This window comes from Caretta caretta, chromosome 2 (genome assembly GCF_965140235.1).
Source record: "Caretta caretta isolate rCarCar2 chromosome 2, rCarCar1.hap1, whole genome shotgun sequence".
Classification (NCBI taxonomy): domain Eukaryota; kingdom Metazoa; phylum Chordata; order Testudines; family Cheloniidae; genus Caretta; species Caretta caretta.
This window is the reverse complement of record NC_134207.1, coordinates 39,601,392-39,621,484: the sequence shown is the minus strand read 5'-3', so window position 1 is coordinate 39,621,484 and position 20,093 is coordinate 39,601,392. Positions and strand designations below refer to the sequence as shown.

The window sequence follows — 20,093 nt, the reverse complement described above, 5'->3', positions numbered from 1 at the left end:
GAGGAGGGAGAGAAACAAAGGGTCTGTGTGTCTGTCTATATGCTGGTCTTTACCGGGGATAGACCAGGAATGGAGTCTTAGAACTTTTAGTAAGTAATCTAGCTAGGTATGTGTTAGATTATGATTTCTTTAAATGGCTGAGAAAAGAATTGTGCTGAATAGAATAACTATTTCTGTCTGTGTATCTTTTTTGTAACTTAAGTTTTTGCCTAGAGGGGTTCTCTATGTTTTGACTCTAATTACCCTATAAGGTATCTACCATTCTGATTTTACAGAGGTGATTTCTTTACTTCTATTTACTTCTATTTCTATTAAAAGTCTTCTTGTAAGAAAACTGAATGCTTTTTCATTGTTCTCAGATCCAAGGGTTTGGGTCTGTGGTCACCTATGCAAATTGGTGAGTCTTTTTATCCAACATTTCCCAGGAAAGGGGGGGTGCAAGTGTTGGGAGGTTTGTTCATTGTTCTTAAGATCCAAGGGTCTGGGTCTGTAGTCACCTAGGCAAATTGGTGAGGCTTTTTACCAAACCTTGTCCAGGAAGTGGGGTGCAAGGTTTTGGGAAGTATTTTTGGGGGAAAGACGTTTCCAAACAGCTCTTCCCCAGTAACCAGTATTTGTTTGGTGGTGGTAGCGGCCAATCCAAGGACAACGGGGGGAATATTTTGTACCTTGGGGAAGTTTTGACCTAAGCTGGTAAAGATAAACTTAGGAGGCTTTTCATGCAGGTCCCCACATCTGTACCCTAGCGTTCAGAGTGGGGAGGGAACCTTGACAGGCCCAAATAATATTTAATTATTTACAATTACAAAGTGGAACAGTTTGAAGAGGAGTAATTGAGAAAAACACACTCCAGAATAGTCAATAATTTTGTGATTTGGGCACTCACCTGGATGTAGAAGACCTATGTTCAAGTTCTTGTTCCAGACAGGGATTCAAACCAGTCTCTCCCATGTCCTTAGTGAATGCCCTATCCACTGGACTATTAGGTGTAAGGGAGCAGTATCAGCACCACTTCTTGCTCCTTTTCTTGAGTTTTGTGACTCTAATCCTTCATTTCCAAGTTTCCTTTGCTTTTATTTAAAAACAAATAAAAAGTTTAAAAATGTCTGAAATTGGAAGAAAACATTTCAATCAACCCAAAATGAATTTTTTCTGACTTTTCAATTTGCCAAAAATTCCAATATGTTTCAGTTGCAAGTCGACCCAGAAGGAAAAGTTTTTTCCATTTTTTAGAACTACGAGCTAACTGAAAAATCAGTTATTCAAACAGCTCTAGTCCTTAGTGTCTAAAAGTAAAGGGTGGGATTTCCAAAGGAGTATAAAAGAGTTAGGCACCCAACTCCCAGTGCCTAATGGCCATAAATTCTCTTGAAAATCCCAGCATAAAAGCATAAAAAGATACCAAAATAAAACCAGTATATGGCTTAAATAAAATAGGTGATAGTGCTGTGATATAAAGTTTGTAGTGCCTCTTCTTTGGGAAGACCTACCATATTTATAACTCATGGTTCCATCACTCATGATTAACACCATCATCCCAATGTGGTAACATGGTGGTTTTTCAAATTATTTTTATTTCTGGGATCTACCACACGTTTTTTGAGGGCAATTTGCCATGAACTACATTATTTACTGCCATAAAATATAGCATCGGGAGCTTTGCACCACATTTGTTAAACTACTGCAGTCAGTTGGTATGATTGATAGTCAGGCGAATTTCTTTGACATATTCTGACCACCTGCTAATAGTTTTGACTGAAAGACATGCATGTATCTTCAAAATAAAAGAACAATATAAAGTTTATTGAAGGAAGCCAATTAGCTTCTGTTTTCTCTGTACAGCCATTTACTGTATTCCTTCCTATATCAGGGATTGTTGGAAAAGTGTTTAAATTACATCTTACAAATGAGTGCTGTTTTCATTAAATCTTTCTAGTAGAGGTACAGTTTATATTTGTGTGTGTGTGTATAATATATATACAGAAAGAAAGAGACATGCGTGATGGTGTGCTATAAATTTTTTCTTGGCATTCATTTGCAATGTCCCCATTACTCACAACTGGCAGAACTATGAGTGAGTTATGCAGGCACCCCAAATAAATGCCAGTAAAAACATTATGCACCCCCAAACCCATTGTGCATTTCATATATACCATCTATGTTACAGAAAACTATTTTAGGAATGTTTTGAAAGATTGGATTGAGTATATTTTTGTATCCCTGTACAGGCAGGCCCCATAGTTACTATTAATCCAGCTGTACTGGGCTCAGGGTTTGTAAAAACCTATAAAATAATTTATAGGCCTTCTACAGGAAAAAAAAGAATACAGTTAAAGTCCATCATTTCAGAACCTTGTAGGAGAGTAAGCAAGAGTAGGATTCTATTAGGAAGCTAGAAATCTCTCATTTCTCATGCAGTATAGCTCCTGAGACATGTTCATGTGTAGAAAAGCTCCAAACCTGAATTTTGTCCATCCTCACGTGGGTGTAATTTTGTGGGATATCTGCATTTGTAAAACAACACAGAAATGTTTCTTGTGCAGATTGATTTAGATAACAATGATGACTCAGGGGTTCAGAATGTTGTAAATCCCCAGGAAAATAAATTAAGACTAATAGTTGCCAGACAACAGTGAGGTGATTATACATGCATGATAAATTCATTTATAATATGGTTCCACAATACGTCACATGGATATTACCTGTGGTGTATGTGGTATGGTATAAACACACAGTCAAGTCATACTCATTGAATAATTTATTTGATTAATTTTGTGGTGCTGTTCCAATAATGTATTTAACACATCTATTTTTCATTAGTCATACTGTTTATGGAATGGTATGAATAATTAGTGAATATTCTCAACTTTAAAAACTATAAGAACATAAGAATGGCCATACTGGATCAGACCAAAGATCCATCTAGCCCAGTATCCTGTCTTCTGAGAGTGGCCAATGCCAGGTGTCTCAGAGGGAATGAACAGAACAATTAATCATCAAGTGATTCATTAAACAAAATGTTAGCAAAAGTATTTTTCAATATTTGTCAAGCTCTGTCCACATGATAAACTGGAAAGCCATAACGATTGCATTTACCAGGAACTGTTGACCACCACACCTGTCCTCTGCCCATTAATCAAGCACCCCAAAACAATTTCTCAGATATCAGACTTTTGAACAGCTTCCCCAAAATGTAAACATTTTCTGACAAAATTTGCCATGATGATAAGGCCTCAACTGGAGTATTGTGTGAAATAAACAAACAAACTCTATTTTGCCCATGGTGAATTTGGAACCATATATCAAAATACCCAGGTTGCAAAGTAAGAGAATAAGTACAGCTAATAGATTTTTGTGACACCTACAATCCATGCACAGAATAGATATGGCACAGACATCACTAGTGCAGACTTTCCAGTATTTCATTTCCAGGGTGAATTAATCCTGCTCTTGATGGAGCAAATCTACCGTGTAGAGGGTAATTCTGGTGTCATGCCTCTTCAACTCTTGGCTTCTCTGTTATGAATGCTGCCAAATATGCTAATTAGTGCAGTGTTATGTGGACTTTCATCATGTCACCCCGCAAAGCACTTAAACTTATGCTTAAATGCTATGTTAAATCATCCTTATTCATTAAGAGATAACCAACTCATTTGAAAGGTACTTTGGCCCAGTGCATAGGGCATCGGAGACTGAGTCCAGAGAACTAAGCTCTGTTCCTGGTTCTGTCCTGACTGGCTCTGTGATCTTCCCATCTCAGTTTCTCCATTTATAATATGGAAGAAGAGGAAGAAAGACAGTATAGAAAAACTAAATGTTGTTGTAACTATTTTTATTTATGTTATCATTTAACTTTGAGGCAGAATGAAAGTAGGCCATTAAGTACAATTCTATCCATATGTCAGGACAATATATCTGTCCTATTTTCTGGTTTGCCTAGTGCTTACATGTACCCGATTGGCTAATTAATATGGGTCTAAGGTTGAGTGGATTCTAATCTGAGCAGGTGCAGTGCGAAACTGACTAAATCTAGATTCCAACTGCAGCCTGTTCCATGTGTAAAGGTTATGCAGTAATTTTTAAAAACCTCCAAAATTAATCTAAAATAACTTTTCTTTACATCATAATATAATGATTTGAAAGTCTAATATCATGTAAGCCAGAGCTAAGAGCAAAAGACTTATAGAACTGGGAAAGAGAGATTCTCAGTTCTGAAATGGGATAAAGCACCTGTTTCTAGCCATTATTGTTTGTGATGTCGTACCTTAAACCTGTCACCGAATTACTAACACCAGTGTAAATTTTGGGTAGGGGAGGAGAGGCATAGGGGAGTCATTATATAGTTTTGGAGAAAGAAGGAAACATTTATGACACAGTTATTCATTTATTTTTATAGTGGCAGCTATGTCATGTAGCAAGTGGAACTATGTGACGTTGTAGACATAAAATGTTGTAGACATTAAATGTTTTCACCTTCAGTTTGTAAGCAAAATAGACATCTTGAGTCATTATTAGTCCAAAGAAATCCAAACTGACACAGTAAACCTTGTATATGTCTTAAATTTGTGAGAGGTCTTGAAAAGCATTAGAATGCAGTAAGGCCAGAAAAGTCTATCCTGTCCTTTTTGCAGACAGCTAATTTTTAAAAGTGAAAGTGCAGATATTTCTCACAGGCAATTTATAGTGGGAGAAAAAAGTAAGAAACGTGTATGGATAGGGAAAAGTGAGTGAAATTTAGTGTTGGCATGTCTGATATTCGTCGCAAAATCTTCTTCAGCAGGATATATGTTTTTCTTTCTCATTTTTTATTTATAAATGTCTTTGATGCTAAAGAAAAACAACTAGGAAAACAATATGTCCTTGTTTGTCTGAAAGGGTTACTATTGATTTTGTAGCACCATGGGTATCCAAAGGAACGTGGTGAGACCACATAATGAAATATATCCAACATATGTTAATGCATCCAGAGCCAACCCACAGCAGTGCCTGCCTCTCCTAGAGCTAGCAACAGGTGGTCCCATTCCCCAAAAGAACACTTCCCATTCCCCCAAGCCTCTCTCTGAAATCACACCCCTCTGCAACACAGCTAGTGGGGGAGGGGATGCTTGTTACAGTGTCATAACTGTGGGCAAGTAGAATTGTGGTTGTGTATGGATGTTCCAATAAACACTTGTGCTTAGTCCGAGTTTTATTTTTGTAATTGTAAATCTTAATGACTGTGGTGGTTCTGAGAGCCAGGGATAGGAGTTTCATATCAAAATAAATATCCTAATAAAATAAATAATACTGATTGCTTAATACCTCCTGTTAAAGGGAATGGCTGCTTTGTGAGCTGACCTGTGAGCAGGTTCCTATTTTAAAAGTAAAAGCAACATTTTCATTCCATACTCACCCTGCTTGGAACAAAATCTAACAAAAGTGACATCTTCTGCCAGCACTGTTATTTCTCACAACTGCTTATTGGCCAATCCCATTTAAGTAGAAATGTCTGCAGTTGTTTTTAACATAATAGTATTAGATATATTTATAAATATTTTTAAATCCATATTTGTTTTATTTTGTGTAATGCAGTCCAGATTTAGTAGCCTCATTTCTTAAGCATGATTCCCAGGACATTTTTGAAAAATATGTTTTCTTTTTGTGTTTGTTTGTGTGTTTCTCTTTGTTTTTAGAGAGATGAATGTGCAGCCTGGTAATTTGTAAGTAAAGAAATTTCCCAAGAAATATTTGTTACGCACAGAATGTCTCCAACTTCCTCCAAAGAACCATTTCAAAAACAGCCATTATAAGGCCACCTAAAGAGCAATCTTGATCATAGTGAATGCATTGTTTATTTCAGTCCAGGCCTGTGATGGCACGAGGGTCCACTAAGAGTGGACATAGAGGCTCATCCCTGCTTTAAGAAAAGGAGGACTTGTGGCACCTTAGAGACTAACCAATTTATCTGAGCATAAGCTGTAGCTCCCGAAAGCTTACGCTCAAATAAACTGGTTAGTCTCTAAGGTGCCACAAGTCCTCCTTTTCTCTTTGCGAATACAGACGAACACGGCTGTTACTCTGATCCCTGCTTTAGTGGGTGCTCAAGCAAAATAGGGTGGGGCTGAGATCAGGTCAGGCAGCTTCTGCTGGTAGACTCCTGCGGTATGCCACTAAGATTTTAAAGTTCCAGGCGCTGGCAGAATCCTTAAAGAAACCCATTGCAGTGCCACCTGTTCCCCTTAGAGTAAATTCACTGTCCAGCACAGCCACATCTAGGGCTATAGGGAAGCAGAAATTGGACTGCCTGGAACAGATGGATTAAAGTTTCCCATAGGTATCTGCATTCCTTAGTTTTTCAAAAAGTCTGTGAACTTCCTATCAAAAAGTATTCAATGGATGCTTTGGAAAAATATGTCCCAGAATTTAGCCTTAAGCTGCTATAAATGTTTCCATATTTCTGTTCTGTAAATTGCAATGAAAACAATTTTTATTTTTATTATTTATTTTGTATTACCATAGAAGCCCCAGTCATGGACTAGGACCCCATTGTGCTATGTGCTTTATAAACCCAGAACAAAAAGGCAATCCCTGCCCCACAGAGTTTACAGTCTAAGTACAAGACAACAGACTGATACAGACAGACCAACAGGAGAGTTCAGGAAAACAGTGAGGGTATATTGATCAGAACAATAGGCAGTCGTCTCAGCACACCAGCAGCCAAACCACTGTCAAGTTTTTAGTAGGCATCATGGCAAAGAGGTCTATGGAGGGTTTTGAAGGAGGATAATGAGGTAGTTTTGCAGATGTTTATGGGGAACTTCTCCCAGGTGTGAGAGTCAGCATGAGAGAAAGCACAGAGCTGCTTGTTTGAAAATTTAATAAGATGGCAGCTGACACCGTGGGCTGATCAGAAGTGGGGGCGACCTTTCAGTACTGAATCAGAGATCACAGTTGGGTGGGGCCAGGTTGTGGAGGGCCTTGAAAGTGAAGACAGATAGTTTGTTTGATATAACAGAGAAGAGGGAGCCAGTGAAACAAATAAAATAACCAAACATTCTGCTTTAGCATTTACAAGCAAAACAGGTTGCCACATTATGCTAGTGCATGAGAAACTGCATGTGAAATTAACTAAATGCTAACTATAAACCAAAGTGAACCTGTTAAACTTTCATAGTCCAAGGTGTGAGAGATACAGAAAGTAAACTAATATCCTAAAAAGTGAAAAGTGGTTTTCTTTAAATGTATTAATATACAGGGTAAAGTTTTCAAAAATGTCTGCTGAAATGTCCATTGAAAATCAGTTGGACTTAGGGTCTTCCATGACCGTGGCACTTTTAAAAATTTCACCTAAAGTGGTGGTAGCAAAAAAATTTAACACTGATGTTGTTGTTTGGGTTTGAAATGTTAATATTGAACCTGACCCTCTGTCTGTTTTAATGATCTCCATAAAATAATATACAGACAATTTTAGGAATAAATTTTATGTAGATTTGTTATAACTGAATTAATTTACAATGATAAATCAAGTAATAGAATTAATTATTTTCTAACATTTAACTTATTTATACTGAATAAAATCCCTTTTCCTTGTTTGGTTAGCTACACTAGTTTATAACCATTTGTCTTTTGTCTTTCATTCTCCCTTTTTTAAGTACACAATGTAATTGGTTTATAAAACATGAAAATAATACTTTGACCTTCTGAACAGCCTTCTATCCCGGTATCTCAAAGTACATTGCAAACACTAATACATTTAGGCTCACAACATCTGTGAGGTATTCTTAGGGCTGTCGATTAATTGCAGTTAACTTATACGATTAACTCAAAAAAATAGTGATTACTCTTACTGTTAAATAATAGAATACTAATTGAAATTTATTAAATATTTTGGGTTTTTTCTACATTTTCAAATGTATTGATTTCTATTACAACACAGAATACAAAGTGTACAGAGCTGATTTTATATTAGTATTTTTGATTACATATATTTGCACTGTAAAAATGATAAACAAAAGAAATAGTATTTTTCAATTCAGCTCATTACAAGGACTGCAGTGCAATCTCTTTATCGTGAAAGTGTAACTTACAAATATTGATTTTTTTTGTTACATAACTGCAAAACTCAAAAACAAAACAATGTAAAACTTTAGAGCCTACAAGTCCACTCAGTCCTATTTCTTGTTCAGCCAATCGCTAAGACAAACAAGTTTGTTTACATTTATGGGAGATACTGCTGCCTGCTTCTTATTTACAATGTCACCTGAAAGTGAGAACAGGCATTTGCATGGCACTGTTTTAGCCGACGTCGCAAGATATATACATGCTAGATGCTCTGAAGATTCATATGTCCCTTCATGCTTCAACCACCATTCCATGGGACATGCGTCCATGCTGATATCAGGTTCTGCTCAATAATGGTCCAAAGCAGAGCGGACCGGCGCGTGTTCATTTTCATCATCTGAGTCAGATGCCACCAGCAGAAGGTTGATTTTCTTTTGTGGTAGTTTGGGTTCTGTATTTTCCGCATTATCTCCTGCAAATTGTTATCAAACTTGTTTGTCAGAGTGATTGACTGAACAAGAAGTAGGACTGAGTGGACTTGTAGCCTCTAAAGTTTTACATTATTTTATTTTTGAATGCAGGTTGGGTTTTTTTTTTTTTACATAATTCTACACTTGTAAGTTCAATGATAAAGCGAATGCATTACAGTACTTGTATTAGGTGAATTGAAAAATACTATTTTTTTTTTGTTTTTTACAGTGCAAATATTTGTAATAAAAAATAAATATGTGAGCACTGTCCACTTTGTATTCTGTGTAGTAATTAAAATTAATATATTTGAAAATGTAGGAAACATCCAAAAAATTTAAATAAATGGTATTCTCTGATTGTTTAACAGCACGATTAATCGCGATTAATTTTTTTAATCGCTTGACAGCCCTAATTATTCTTGTTTTATAGATGAGGAAAACAATTCCCAGAGAGGTTAAAAGACTTACCCAAAATCCCACTGAAAGATACTAATAAAGGCAGGATTTCTCTCCTACTAGAAACACTTTTAAACCTACTTCTGGTCACATTTAGACCTTTGTACTGTAAAGAGCTCCACACTGGTGGGCCCATGTGCAGAGGAAGGGCCTTAGAATGCATTGCAAGATGTATTTCCTTCTCCAGGCTTTTCCACTGTGTGCATAGCCATTCATTTCCCATACACACTTGAAAGGAGAATACCATGGACAGTCTGTGAGGTCAATTTTATAGTGTTTTTTCCCCTTAAACAGGTGTTTGTGCTGGAAAGTATGACAGGTCCTTTACAATTTAAAATATTCCAACCCATGTTTCTGTGTAAGATTAATGGCAGATGAAATTCAAATCTGAATTACTCATACATTGTACACAGCTTAACAGTATCAATTTAGGAAAAGGACTTGGGCATCAGTGCAGACAACCCGGTGAAGACCTCTGCACAATGTGCAACTGCAGTCCAAAAAGCAAACAAAATATTAGAAGGTATAAACAATGGGATTGAGAGTAACACAGAAAACACTATAATGCTATTATACAAATCAACAGCTTTCCCTAATCTGGAATACTGTGTGCAGTACTGGTCACCACATTTCAAAAAGGATGTTGCAGCAGTAGAGAAAGCTCACAAATAGACAGTGAGAATGATTAGGGGCATGGACAACTCTCTCATTCATAGATTCATTGATTCTAAGGCAAGAACAGGCCATTGTGATCATTTAATCTGACTTCCTGTATAGCACATGCTATAGAACTTCCACAAAATAATATCTACAGCATATCTTTTAGAAAAACACCCCATCTTGATTTAAAAATTGTCAGTGATGGCAAATCCACCATGACTCTTGATAAATTGTTCCAATGGTTAATTATTCTCACTGTTAAAAATTTACGCCTTATTTCCAGTCTGAATTTGTATAGCTTCAACTTCCAGCCATTGGATTGTGTTACACACCTTTTTCCACTAGGTTGAAGAGCCTATTATTAAATTTTTGTTTCCTATGTATGTACTTTTATAGACTGTAGTCAAGTTACGCATGAACCTTCTCTTTGGTAAACTAAATAGATAAAGTTCCTTGAGTCTGTCTTTGTAAGGCATGTTTTCTAATCCTTTAATCATTCTTGTGGCTCCTCTCTAATTCGTCAACGTCCTTCTTGAATTGTGGACACCAGAACTGGACACAATATTCTGGTAGTGGTTGTACCAGTGCCAAATACAGAACTAAAATAACCTCTCTGCACCTACACAAGATTCCCCTGTTTATGCATTCCAGAATTCCATTAGCACATTTGGCCACAACATCACACTGGGAGCTCAAGTTCACCTGTTTATCCACCACAGCCCCCAGATTTTTTTTCAGAAACACTGCTTCCCATCCTGCCAGTATGGTTTACTTCCATTGTTCACAGATGTATACATTTACATTTAGCTGTAATAAAATGCATATTGTTTGCTTGCACCCAGTTTACCAAGCAGTCTAGATCACTTTGCATCAGTAATCTGTACTTTTCATTATTTACCACTCCCCCAATTTTTGTGTCATCTGCAAACTTTATCGGTGATGATTTTACGTTTTCTTCCAGGTCATTGATAAAGATGTTAAATAGGGCCAAGAACTGACCCAGGTAGGACCCGACGCGAAACAGACCCACTCAGTGACGATTCCTCATTTACAGTTAAAGATTGAGACCTATCTGTTAGCCAGAGAGAGACTGAAAGAAGATGAATAAGAAGGGATACAATAAAAGAATACAAAATAATGAATTTTATAGAGAAGATAGACCAAGAATAGAGCTAGCTGGAGAAATACTGACAAAATGTTTTTTTTCCATGGGAATTTGCGGATTCATCAAAATCAAAACGTTTTGTGGCGATAGTTCTATTTTACCAAAGTTAAAACAAAAATCTGCCTGATTTCCTGCCAGCTTGCGACCCAGCTTCTTGGCAGCCTGCCTGGCAAGCTGATGGTGAGCCTGGAGGTCCTGAGAGTCCCAGCTGCCAAACTCCCAGGCTCAGGGCTCCTTGGCAGTTCACGCTCTGAGAGCCCAGGTTCCTTTCCCTTTCCCAAATAATTTTGAAATATTTGGGTTTTGTCCCACAAATGAAACCAGTTTTAGAAATAGTTAAATCCTCCATAAAATAGAATTACCTTTTCCCGCCCACCTCTAATCAGGAGTTCCTGTTTTTTACCTGTCTCATAACACAAGAATTGAGGGGGCATTCTGTGAAATCAAAAGTCTAAAAATTCAAAAGTGAAAAAAGCACAACAGTGTATTAGATAGCACATGGTATCATTGCCAAGAACTTAATGAGATTCAAAGAGGGTTTGGATTTATTGATAACAGTAATGTTATCTATCATTAGTTAATTCTAAAATAAGAGTTTTTGAAAGGATATAAAACCTCATGTATCAGAGTTTAAGCCCATTTCTACCTATTAGGGATCAGAACGAGTTTTTCATTGGGAACAGGATAACCACATTTGTTTACTTCAGGGTTTCTTCCTCTGACACATCTGGTACTGACCCCCATCAGACAGGATCCTGGACTATTTCCATACTGGGTCTGATCTACTATGGCAATTCTTACGTACCTTTGTTTCACTCTCATCATGGTGAATCCTATATCAGACTTTTTCTATAGGAGGCAGCTTCTGGCAAAGACGTAATCCCTTCATTTTCAGTTGACAGAGCCTCTGATTCTCAGTGTCTCAAAATTACCATCTTGGCTGTCAATGCATAATAGTTATTCATATGCTTTTTATCTTTAATGGCACAGAGTAATCTATCATATCATGCAGCAGATAACATTTCTGACTCTCTTCTCTCTTTTCCCTCTTTTTGTGTTTCATCTTCTCCTGTCCACTTTTCAGCCCTTTCGCTTTCCCCTTCCTTCCTGCCCCCGCTGGTTCCTCAGTGGTCATCCTGCCCTCTCCTTTTTACTCACATCTCCATCCCTCTGACTTCCAAAGGCTTTTATTAAATCCAAATCAGAGTGTTGATTTTTGAGGGTATCATAGGAAATGGAGGTGGCAATGACCTATTATAGTACTTCATCTAGCCTAGTTCCCTGCCAATGCATAGTTGTTCCCTAGTGTTCCCATAGTTGTTCCCCAGTGTACATTTTATAGTGTTTTCTTCTATTTTTAAACATTCTAAACTATAGTGTTTCCACCAGTTCCCTGAAGAGATTGTTCTATATTCTAATAGATCTCACCATCAGGAAGTTCTTTAATATTCAGCCTAAAATTTCTCTCTTCTAAATTTCATTCCATTATTTCTGTGATAATTTATACCCTCTGTGGCATGCTGAATGATTTATTCCTTCCTTGGTGTTTAACCCTACAGATATTTGTACACTGTTTTCCTCCTTAGATTGTACCTCAGTCAAGCAACTCATATTTTACTCCTTTTACCTTTCCTCATAAATTAATCTGTCCAGCTTCCTGGTAATTTTTGTTGCTCACTCCAGTTACTCAATATTAGCATCTGAAAAAATAAAAGGAGTACTTGTGGCACCTTAAAGACTAACAAATTTATTTGAACATAAGCTTTTGTGAGCTACAGCTCACTTCATCGGATGCATGCAGTGGAAAATACAGTGGGGAGATTTGTATACACAGAGAACATGAAACAATGGGTGTTACCATGCACACTCTAACAAGAGTGATCAGGCAAGGTGAGCTATTACCAGCATGAGAGCTGGGGGGAAAAAACCTTTTGTAGTGACAATCAAGGTGGGCCATTTCCAGCAGTTGACAAGAACGTCTGAGGAACGGGGCGGTGCGGGGGGGGAATAAACATGGGGAAATAGTTTTATTTTGTGTTATGACACATCCACTCCCAGTCTTTATTCAAGTCTAAGTTAATTGTATCCAGTTTGCAAATTAATTCCAATTCAGCAGTCTCTTGTTGGAGTCTGGTTTTGAAGTTTTTTTGTTGAAGAATTGCCACTTTTAGGTCTGTAACCTAATAACCAAAGAGCATCTGAATAACCCACTTATGTCACCACCCAATCTTAACTTTGCAGTCTTTCAGTCCTAGTTTTCTTCTCATTACAGTACTTAAGAACTTCATTAATGATCCTGGTTTGGCATCATATGGATCTTTTAGGCTATTGGGAGAATTAAAAATCCCTGATGAACATGAATAGTATCCTGCAGTTTCAAGCACCTTGAGCTGCATTTGTATATCTAGTATGTAATCAAAGAGCTTTCCCATATGTTAACACTTTTCATCTATTTTGTTGGATATCTTCATATGTAAAGAGTTAGGCATTTTATAGTATAAATATTTCTTTAGGTGGATCATAGAAAAATGCATATAAGTATTAAGCAACAGAAAAGGTGGACAAAATTTGCAGATTTATTTTAGCAACAATACATACCTGTCAGTTTATATAGATCAGTGACATTCATTGCGTTATATATTGTAATTTTTACAAGGTTTTCATTATGTGATAACTGACATTTGTATGATGTTAGTAACCATATAATGGACAGTTAGTACAAAAAATAAGGCTTTGTCATTATTGTTTTGGTTCTATACCGCAATGTTTAGAACAACAAGAGTATTTGGAAGTAACAGTAGTTTCTGCAGAAACCATATTGTTGTGAGTTGTTCTGAAGCTGTGCATTTAGAATAAGGAAATGAGAATACAAGAATGTAGATAATTTATAAACTGTGACATACCAACCTAGATAGTAATAAAAAAATCTATTGTTATTTATTATTTACTCATTTGCATATTATTTGTACTATGCTAGGCACTGTTTAGACACAGAGAAAGACACACTCTTTCCCTGAAGAGCTAATAATATATGAAGGAATACACATACCATACTGTTCAGCAAAATTAAAGAGGAAGTATAATAACCATAGAAAATGCAGAAATCCAAATGGACAAAGTACATGTATACTGTATGGAGTGATCAGGAATGAAGAGCTCTTAAAATAACTGTTGAGAAGTGACTTTATAAATGGATAGTGGGAATAAAGTAAAGGAAAAAAAGTATTTTGTCTGTAATGTAAATACCACACAGTACATACACTGCTCTAAAGTCATTGCTTGCCCGAAAATTGATCAAATAAAAGCAGAAGAATGTGCTAACTTTTGATCTTTTCTATATAGATCTAAAGTCACGATCAATCGGTTTCCGTCTGTTCTTTGAAATCACATAAGGTTCATATGTGCCAAGTTTTATATGAATCACATGATAAGGTCAAGTAATACAAATTCCAAGGCTGACTTTATATACCCAGATCACATATGACTGTGATACTATATTACCATATGTTGACTATAATGGTGGGTATGTAAATGCTGATCTTGAAAGGAATCCCATCAGTAAAACTCAAGATAAATAAAATTATAGTAACACTTTTCAAATTAACTAAAAATGAGAGGAACTCGATGGCAAAAAAAATATTACGACATAGAAAGGGGCAAAGGCCAGCAGGGCATTCTGTGATCATAAAATCAGAGAGAGAAACTTCTTGGAACTAAAGAAAAACTGTGAATATTTAGACTTTTTAAAAAATCATGAAATGCCAAAATTCAGCAGTTACTTTTTTAATAGAGTTATTACAAAAAAATTCTGTGGATTGCCAAAGACTAAAAATAATCTGGTCATGTTTTTTTGTCATCTGTGGGAGCCAGAAAGTGAAGAAATACACAGCACTGAGCAAAAGTTAATTTGACCTTTTATTCACAATTGTGAATATTAAGGATTGACAAAAGGAATACCATTAAAGGATACCTGCAGCAGGCGCTACTGAAGTAAACTTCAAAAGCCTAGCAGTAAAAAGTGACTGCAATGTCAGTGAAACTCTAAATAACTACATTGCATACTTGAGCATGTAATGTTCTGATCTTTTAGACTTCTGTATAATTTGTGCTTTCTGTTGTTTGTGTTTACTATGATGCAAAGAAAATCTAGAAGTAGTAACTAGTAAAGGTTTAATTTTCACTAATAGCAACTTTTAGCTCATACGTTTTAGGAAGAATAAGGAAAATGTTCCTAGCAGTTAAGCTAAACTGAACAGATACTAAGAACAGCCATGTCATATCTTTTTATATTTACTAATATAGTATTTGGCTTTTATTACACACATTACAAATTAAGTATAATTATTGTAATGTACTCTGTTATATATACATATACACACACTAATGTACATGCAGGTATACCAGCTTTGTGTATATGACTACAAATACTGCATATAAAATAGTATATAAATGCTATAGTCATGTGTATATGCTTAACCTTGTTTTGTTTTGCTTCCCCTGTTCTATTTAATCACACTACTAGCATATCATTAATAAACATGATGATTATCTTATCATCTGCAGATCCTGGAAAGACACTTCCAGAAGCTCTTGATTACTGCAAGGTTTGGCTACAGACAGTAGCAGGAGAGATAGATGCTAACAGTGGTATTCCACCTCCTCTCATCACACTGCAAATTAAAGACTTTCTCAATGGGCCAGGTAAGTGGTGCACTTTTGATCAAAATGAATTTTGTAATGTAATCAGTGTGTGCATATAGAGTCATCATTTCTTTGTAAATGAACATGCCAGAAAAATGTTTCCTCCTTTCTCCATAAATGTGGATTTTTTAAAAAAAATTATTTTATTTATTTATTTATTTTTGCCAAAAACTACACTGGAGAGAGGTCCAGGTTGAACAGAATTAAAGTGACAGATTTAGGGCCGGGTAAATGTCTTATCTTTGAGGACTAGACACTGGAGCCTTAAACCCCTAGAAATTTCAAATTTGTAGATTTCTAGTAGAACCCAAAATACCTGCCTCTAGCCTTTGGAAAGCAGTGAGACTGTAAAATGTATGGCACGTGTAAAAAGACTTGTTTAAAGTCATTTTTAGACGTTTATACTGTTCCCTCTGAACTCTGTTCAGTTGGATTCATGGTAATCTAGACACTTGGTGTTCTGTGCTAGGCCGCAGGCCTATTAGGAGTGCTCTGAAAGAACGAGGCCTACATGCAGCAAAGCAGCGAGTTATTGGCTTTATTGAAGGTAAGTGACACACCCTCAATAGGACTCCAAGCGTTGCTGTCCGGAGGCGGGGAACCCAGCGCACCGGAGCTCTGCCTGGGACGGAGTCCGACGAAGGGGTAAACAGCGAGCCAAAATAAGCACTACACAGAAACAGCTTATGAATATATAATTAGGTACTTTTTTAAAGGGCTTTCCGCTACCTGGCAAAGGGCCATGCAGGGCAGACACAACTGGCCTAAAGCTGGTTATAGCTGGTTTTCCATGTCCTACAGTGACCCGTCGGCTCCGAGAAAGCAGACATTCCCTAGCTAGGCCGTAACAAAGTCTTCCGCAGTCCCTTATACTTGGTATTACAGGTGTAGAGATACAAAACAAAAATATTCTTAATAAAATTTTAATCTTCTAAAATAGCTTTACAAAATAAAATAGCTATTATAAAACTATTTCTATAACTAATATAGCATATTTAGAATATGTGGTAGCATGGTATAAAGGTTTTACTGGCACTTATTTGAGACAACATGCATAATTTGTGTCTTTGCCCCTCATGAACAATCCCAAACTCATGTCAATAAAAGCTTTATACCAGACAACATCATGTATTCTTTATATATGAATTACACATGAAGAAAAACCCTACTTAACAGAGTGTCTTTCCCCATCAACCCTGATTACAGGATGAGCCCACACTGAGAGGAATCAGTGATTCCACTACAAAAGGAGCAGGAAATTGCAGTGAAGGGGGAAGCCCAGGAATCTACATTTATGTCTGCAGATACTGCAGGGCTCAGAGTCAGTTAGGGAAAAGCTCAAGAAGTAGAAGAATGAGGAAAGCTCTTCAAGCAGGGAGGCCTTGGAGAGACCCTGACCAAGTAGGGAAAATACTGCAAAGGCTCAGTTGGAAAGGCCTGTGAAGAAGACAAACTGCAGGCAGGAGGTGCTTGGAAGCAGAAAGACAGTCCTTTTAGGGAGGTGGGGCTGTGCCTAGCTGCAGCTGGGCTGAAGTTTCAGCTGTGCACATTTGTGTTCTATTTTTGGAAGATTTGAATTACTTTGTATTACTGGGAGAGAAAGACACTGAACTGGGGCTTGGGTCCAAGAGGGCTAGCATGCACCTGGGGACTCAATAAATTGGACCCCAGGAAGGAATTGTTTAGAGCCCTATGTGGATACAAAATTTATATCTGCAAAATTTAAAATTCTGTGCCAAAAAAATAAAAAATATGTGCACAGTATTTTAAAATTCTGCAGATTTTGTCAGTAAATAAATGTGGCTCCAGCATGGCAGTGGGGAGCACAGGCCACTGGCTGCATTGAGGTAGGAGATCACCCTGAAGCCCCCACCTCCTCTGGTACAGGGACTCAACAGTGAGGCTGCACACAGAGCAAGGGCTATGCCTGTCCTGAAACACCCTGGGGCTCTGCCCCCCTGCAACAGGTGTGGGTGGGAAAGCTCAGGACAGCAGGATCCAAGTGTGGAGGGGTTTAGTGTGGGAGGGATCCAGGTGTGGGGCAATCAGTTGGAGATCTGGATGCACAGTAGCTCATTTGTGGGGAGGGGTTCCTGGTGCAGGAGCAATGGGACTCTGTAGGGGATCCAGGTGAAGGTGGTTGGGTGTCAGAGATGGGGATGTGTCTGTCTGGATTTGCAGAGATGGAGCTCGGCGGGGAGGGGGTCTGAGTGTGGGGGGCTTAGTGGGGGGTCTGGTTGATGAGGGAGTCGAGCTTGATGGGGTGGGGTCCAGATGCAGCTGGCTGGGGATCAGTGGGGTGGGGGTTGGGTGAGGGGGGGCTCGGCGGAGAGGTCCAGGTGTAGGGGGGTAGGGCTTGTCAGGGTGAGGGTTCGATGGGCCTGCTTAACAGGGGAGCCCCAGCTGCTGCCGAGGGGATGCCGCATGCCAAGTTCCTCCTTCCTCCTGCAATTCCCCTACCCCTTTTTTCTCCATCCCCCCCTCACTCCCACATTCCCGTTCCCCCTGCCCTATTCCACCCCCTTCCTTCCCCATTGCCTCTTCCCCGCACCCCCCCTTCCTCATTTCCCCACCCTCCCTTACCCAATCCCACTGTGGGCACTCACTGTTGAACAGAAAACAAGAAGGCTCCCAGCACACAGAAGGGGAGCACAACTGGCACTAGGACCCAGGAGGTGGAGTTCAGCTGCAGAGTCAGCAGAGCCAAGACACAGCCTCCTTCACTGGGCAGCTCTGCGCCTGCAGAAATGAGGCAGGGCAATGGCAGGTAACCCCATGTGCCCCCTCATGCCTCGCCTCTATTTGGGAGGGGCAATCTCTCCCCAAAAACTGCACCCATGCACCCTCTCCCCTCCAGCTTCCCTATAGTTTTCAGCAGAGAAGCACAAGAATTCTGTGTGCAGGGAGGGAGGATGTTTTCTGTGGGTATGCAGTCACACAGAATCCCTCCAGGAGTAATGTTAAAAGAACATTAGTAAGGTTTGCAAAGATTGATTGTGACACCTTAATTTATCCCCCTTATGCATATGAATTATATTACAGTCTTTAATTACGTGATCACATTCTACTTTTTCCACTGGATCCCTGCCTCATTCAGCAGACAGAATGGACATGGCTCAGTTAATGAGCAGCTGTTCAATATTTTATTTTCTCATCATTGTTCAGTGTGTATCCCCCATGCTTTATTTACTGCACATTATTAAAACCTGTTCTGAAGACAGAATTATTAATGTCCTCATGGGCTTTTCTGTGGCGCTCATTACTATAGTAGCTAAGTACTTCACAAACATTAATGAATTTACTTTCACAACACCGCTGTGAGGTACTGAGAAACTGAGGCATAGAAAGATTAAGTTCAAAAGTTTCCACTAATTTTGGGTGCCCTGTTTGAGACATCTAAGACCTGATTTTTTGACTAGTTAGCATTATAGAGCATTTTATATGGGCATCTCCCATTGACTTCAGTTGCAGTCAGCTCAGTACTTTTGCAAATCAGACCCCGGGATATCCAGTTAGGCACCTAGATAGTGAGAGTCACACAATTAGTGACCCCCCGGAAAAAGGCTTGGTTTAAATGTCTTGCCTGGCATCACACAGGAACTGTGGACGAGGCAGGAATAGAATCTAGTTCTCCAGGACAGCATTCAGCTGCCTGAACCAGGACAGCATCCTTTCTCTTTCTGTAATCCTCTGTCTCATTCAATACACACTTCTCAACTTGTGAAACAAATGAGGCAGGGGTCCTACAGACAGCAGCCTTCTTTATTACATATCCCTTATTCATCCCCAGAGCAGATCCATCCTGTGCACTGAATGAGACAAGAGTTTTATGGAAGAAATAGTATGTGATCATGTAATTAAAGACGGTATCATACAGTATACAGATGCACGGGCAACCTTAATTTTGTCATGTGTTAATTTTTGTCTACCTGACTTTGCAACCTTAATAATGTTCAGTGTGGGTTTTGTATGTGTAATTTCCCATGATTTTAAAAACGCAATCTGAAGAAATGGAAATTCCATCATGTGGCATCCTGTTCACATCTCCATGGGTTATCAGCAGGGTTGGAACTTCTGGATCCACCACACAGACCTCTGCCACTTGAGCTAACAGAGTAACTGATAGCAGTAATAGGCTGTCTTCCTCTGTGTGGAGCAGCACTATAGGGGAGAGAGACATATTTTGCCACAGATGTGTATGACAGCAGAGAATGGTGAGACTCAGTAATCCTGGCTTCCATTCTGAAAAGGACTGTGCTCTAAAGGGCATGAACTCTTCTGCCTGTTGTCCCCAAGTTTGTCCTCTTCTGCCCCATCCCTTCCAACCTGTCCCTTTACTAGTCCCATCTCTTGCTTGCCCGAGCTCCTTGTCCCAGTCCTGTTGTCCTTGCCTGCCCAGTTCCAATCTCCACTCCTCAGGCTTCTCATCTTCAGGCCCTCTGTAAGAAGGCTACCTAGCGGCAACTTTAAATAAATATACAGGGGAAAACCATTAAAGGCATTATTTGAAATAGTTTTTGCACCAAGGGATTCCTTCAGATGGCCACCTGACAAATGGCCAGACTTTTTACCAAATTAGATAACCATGAAGCCCAGTTTAA

The 20,093-nt window shown here is 38.5% G+C and overlaps 1 protein-coding gene across 6 annotated transcripts in view; it reads left to right on the top strand.

Annotated features, from left to right (window-relative positions):
- Positions 1 to 20,093, top strand: part of VPS13B (vacuolar protein sorting 13 homolog B) — a 940,751-nt gene that overhangs the window by 758,861 nt on the left and 161,797 nt on the right. For all 6 annotated transcript variants that reach the window (XM_048841327.2, XM_048841328.2, XM_048841325.2 and 3 more), the window contains one exon: positions 15,355 to 15,492. In XM_048841327.2, the coding sequence (XP_048697284.2) occupies positions 15,355 to 15,492 (138 nt within the window). The remainder of the gene's footprint in view (positions 1 to 15,354; positions 15,493 to 20,093) is intronic.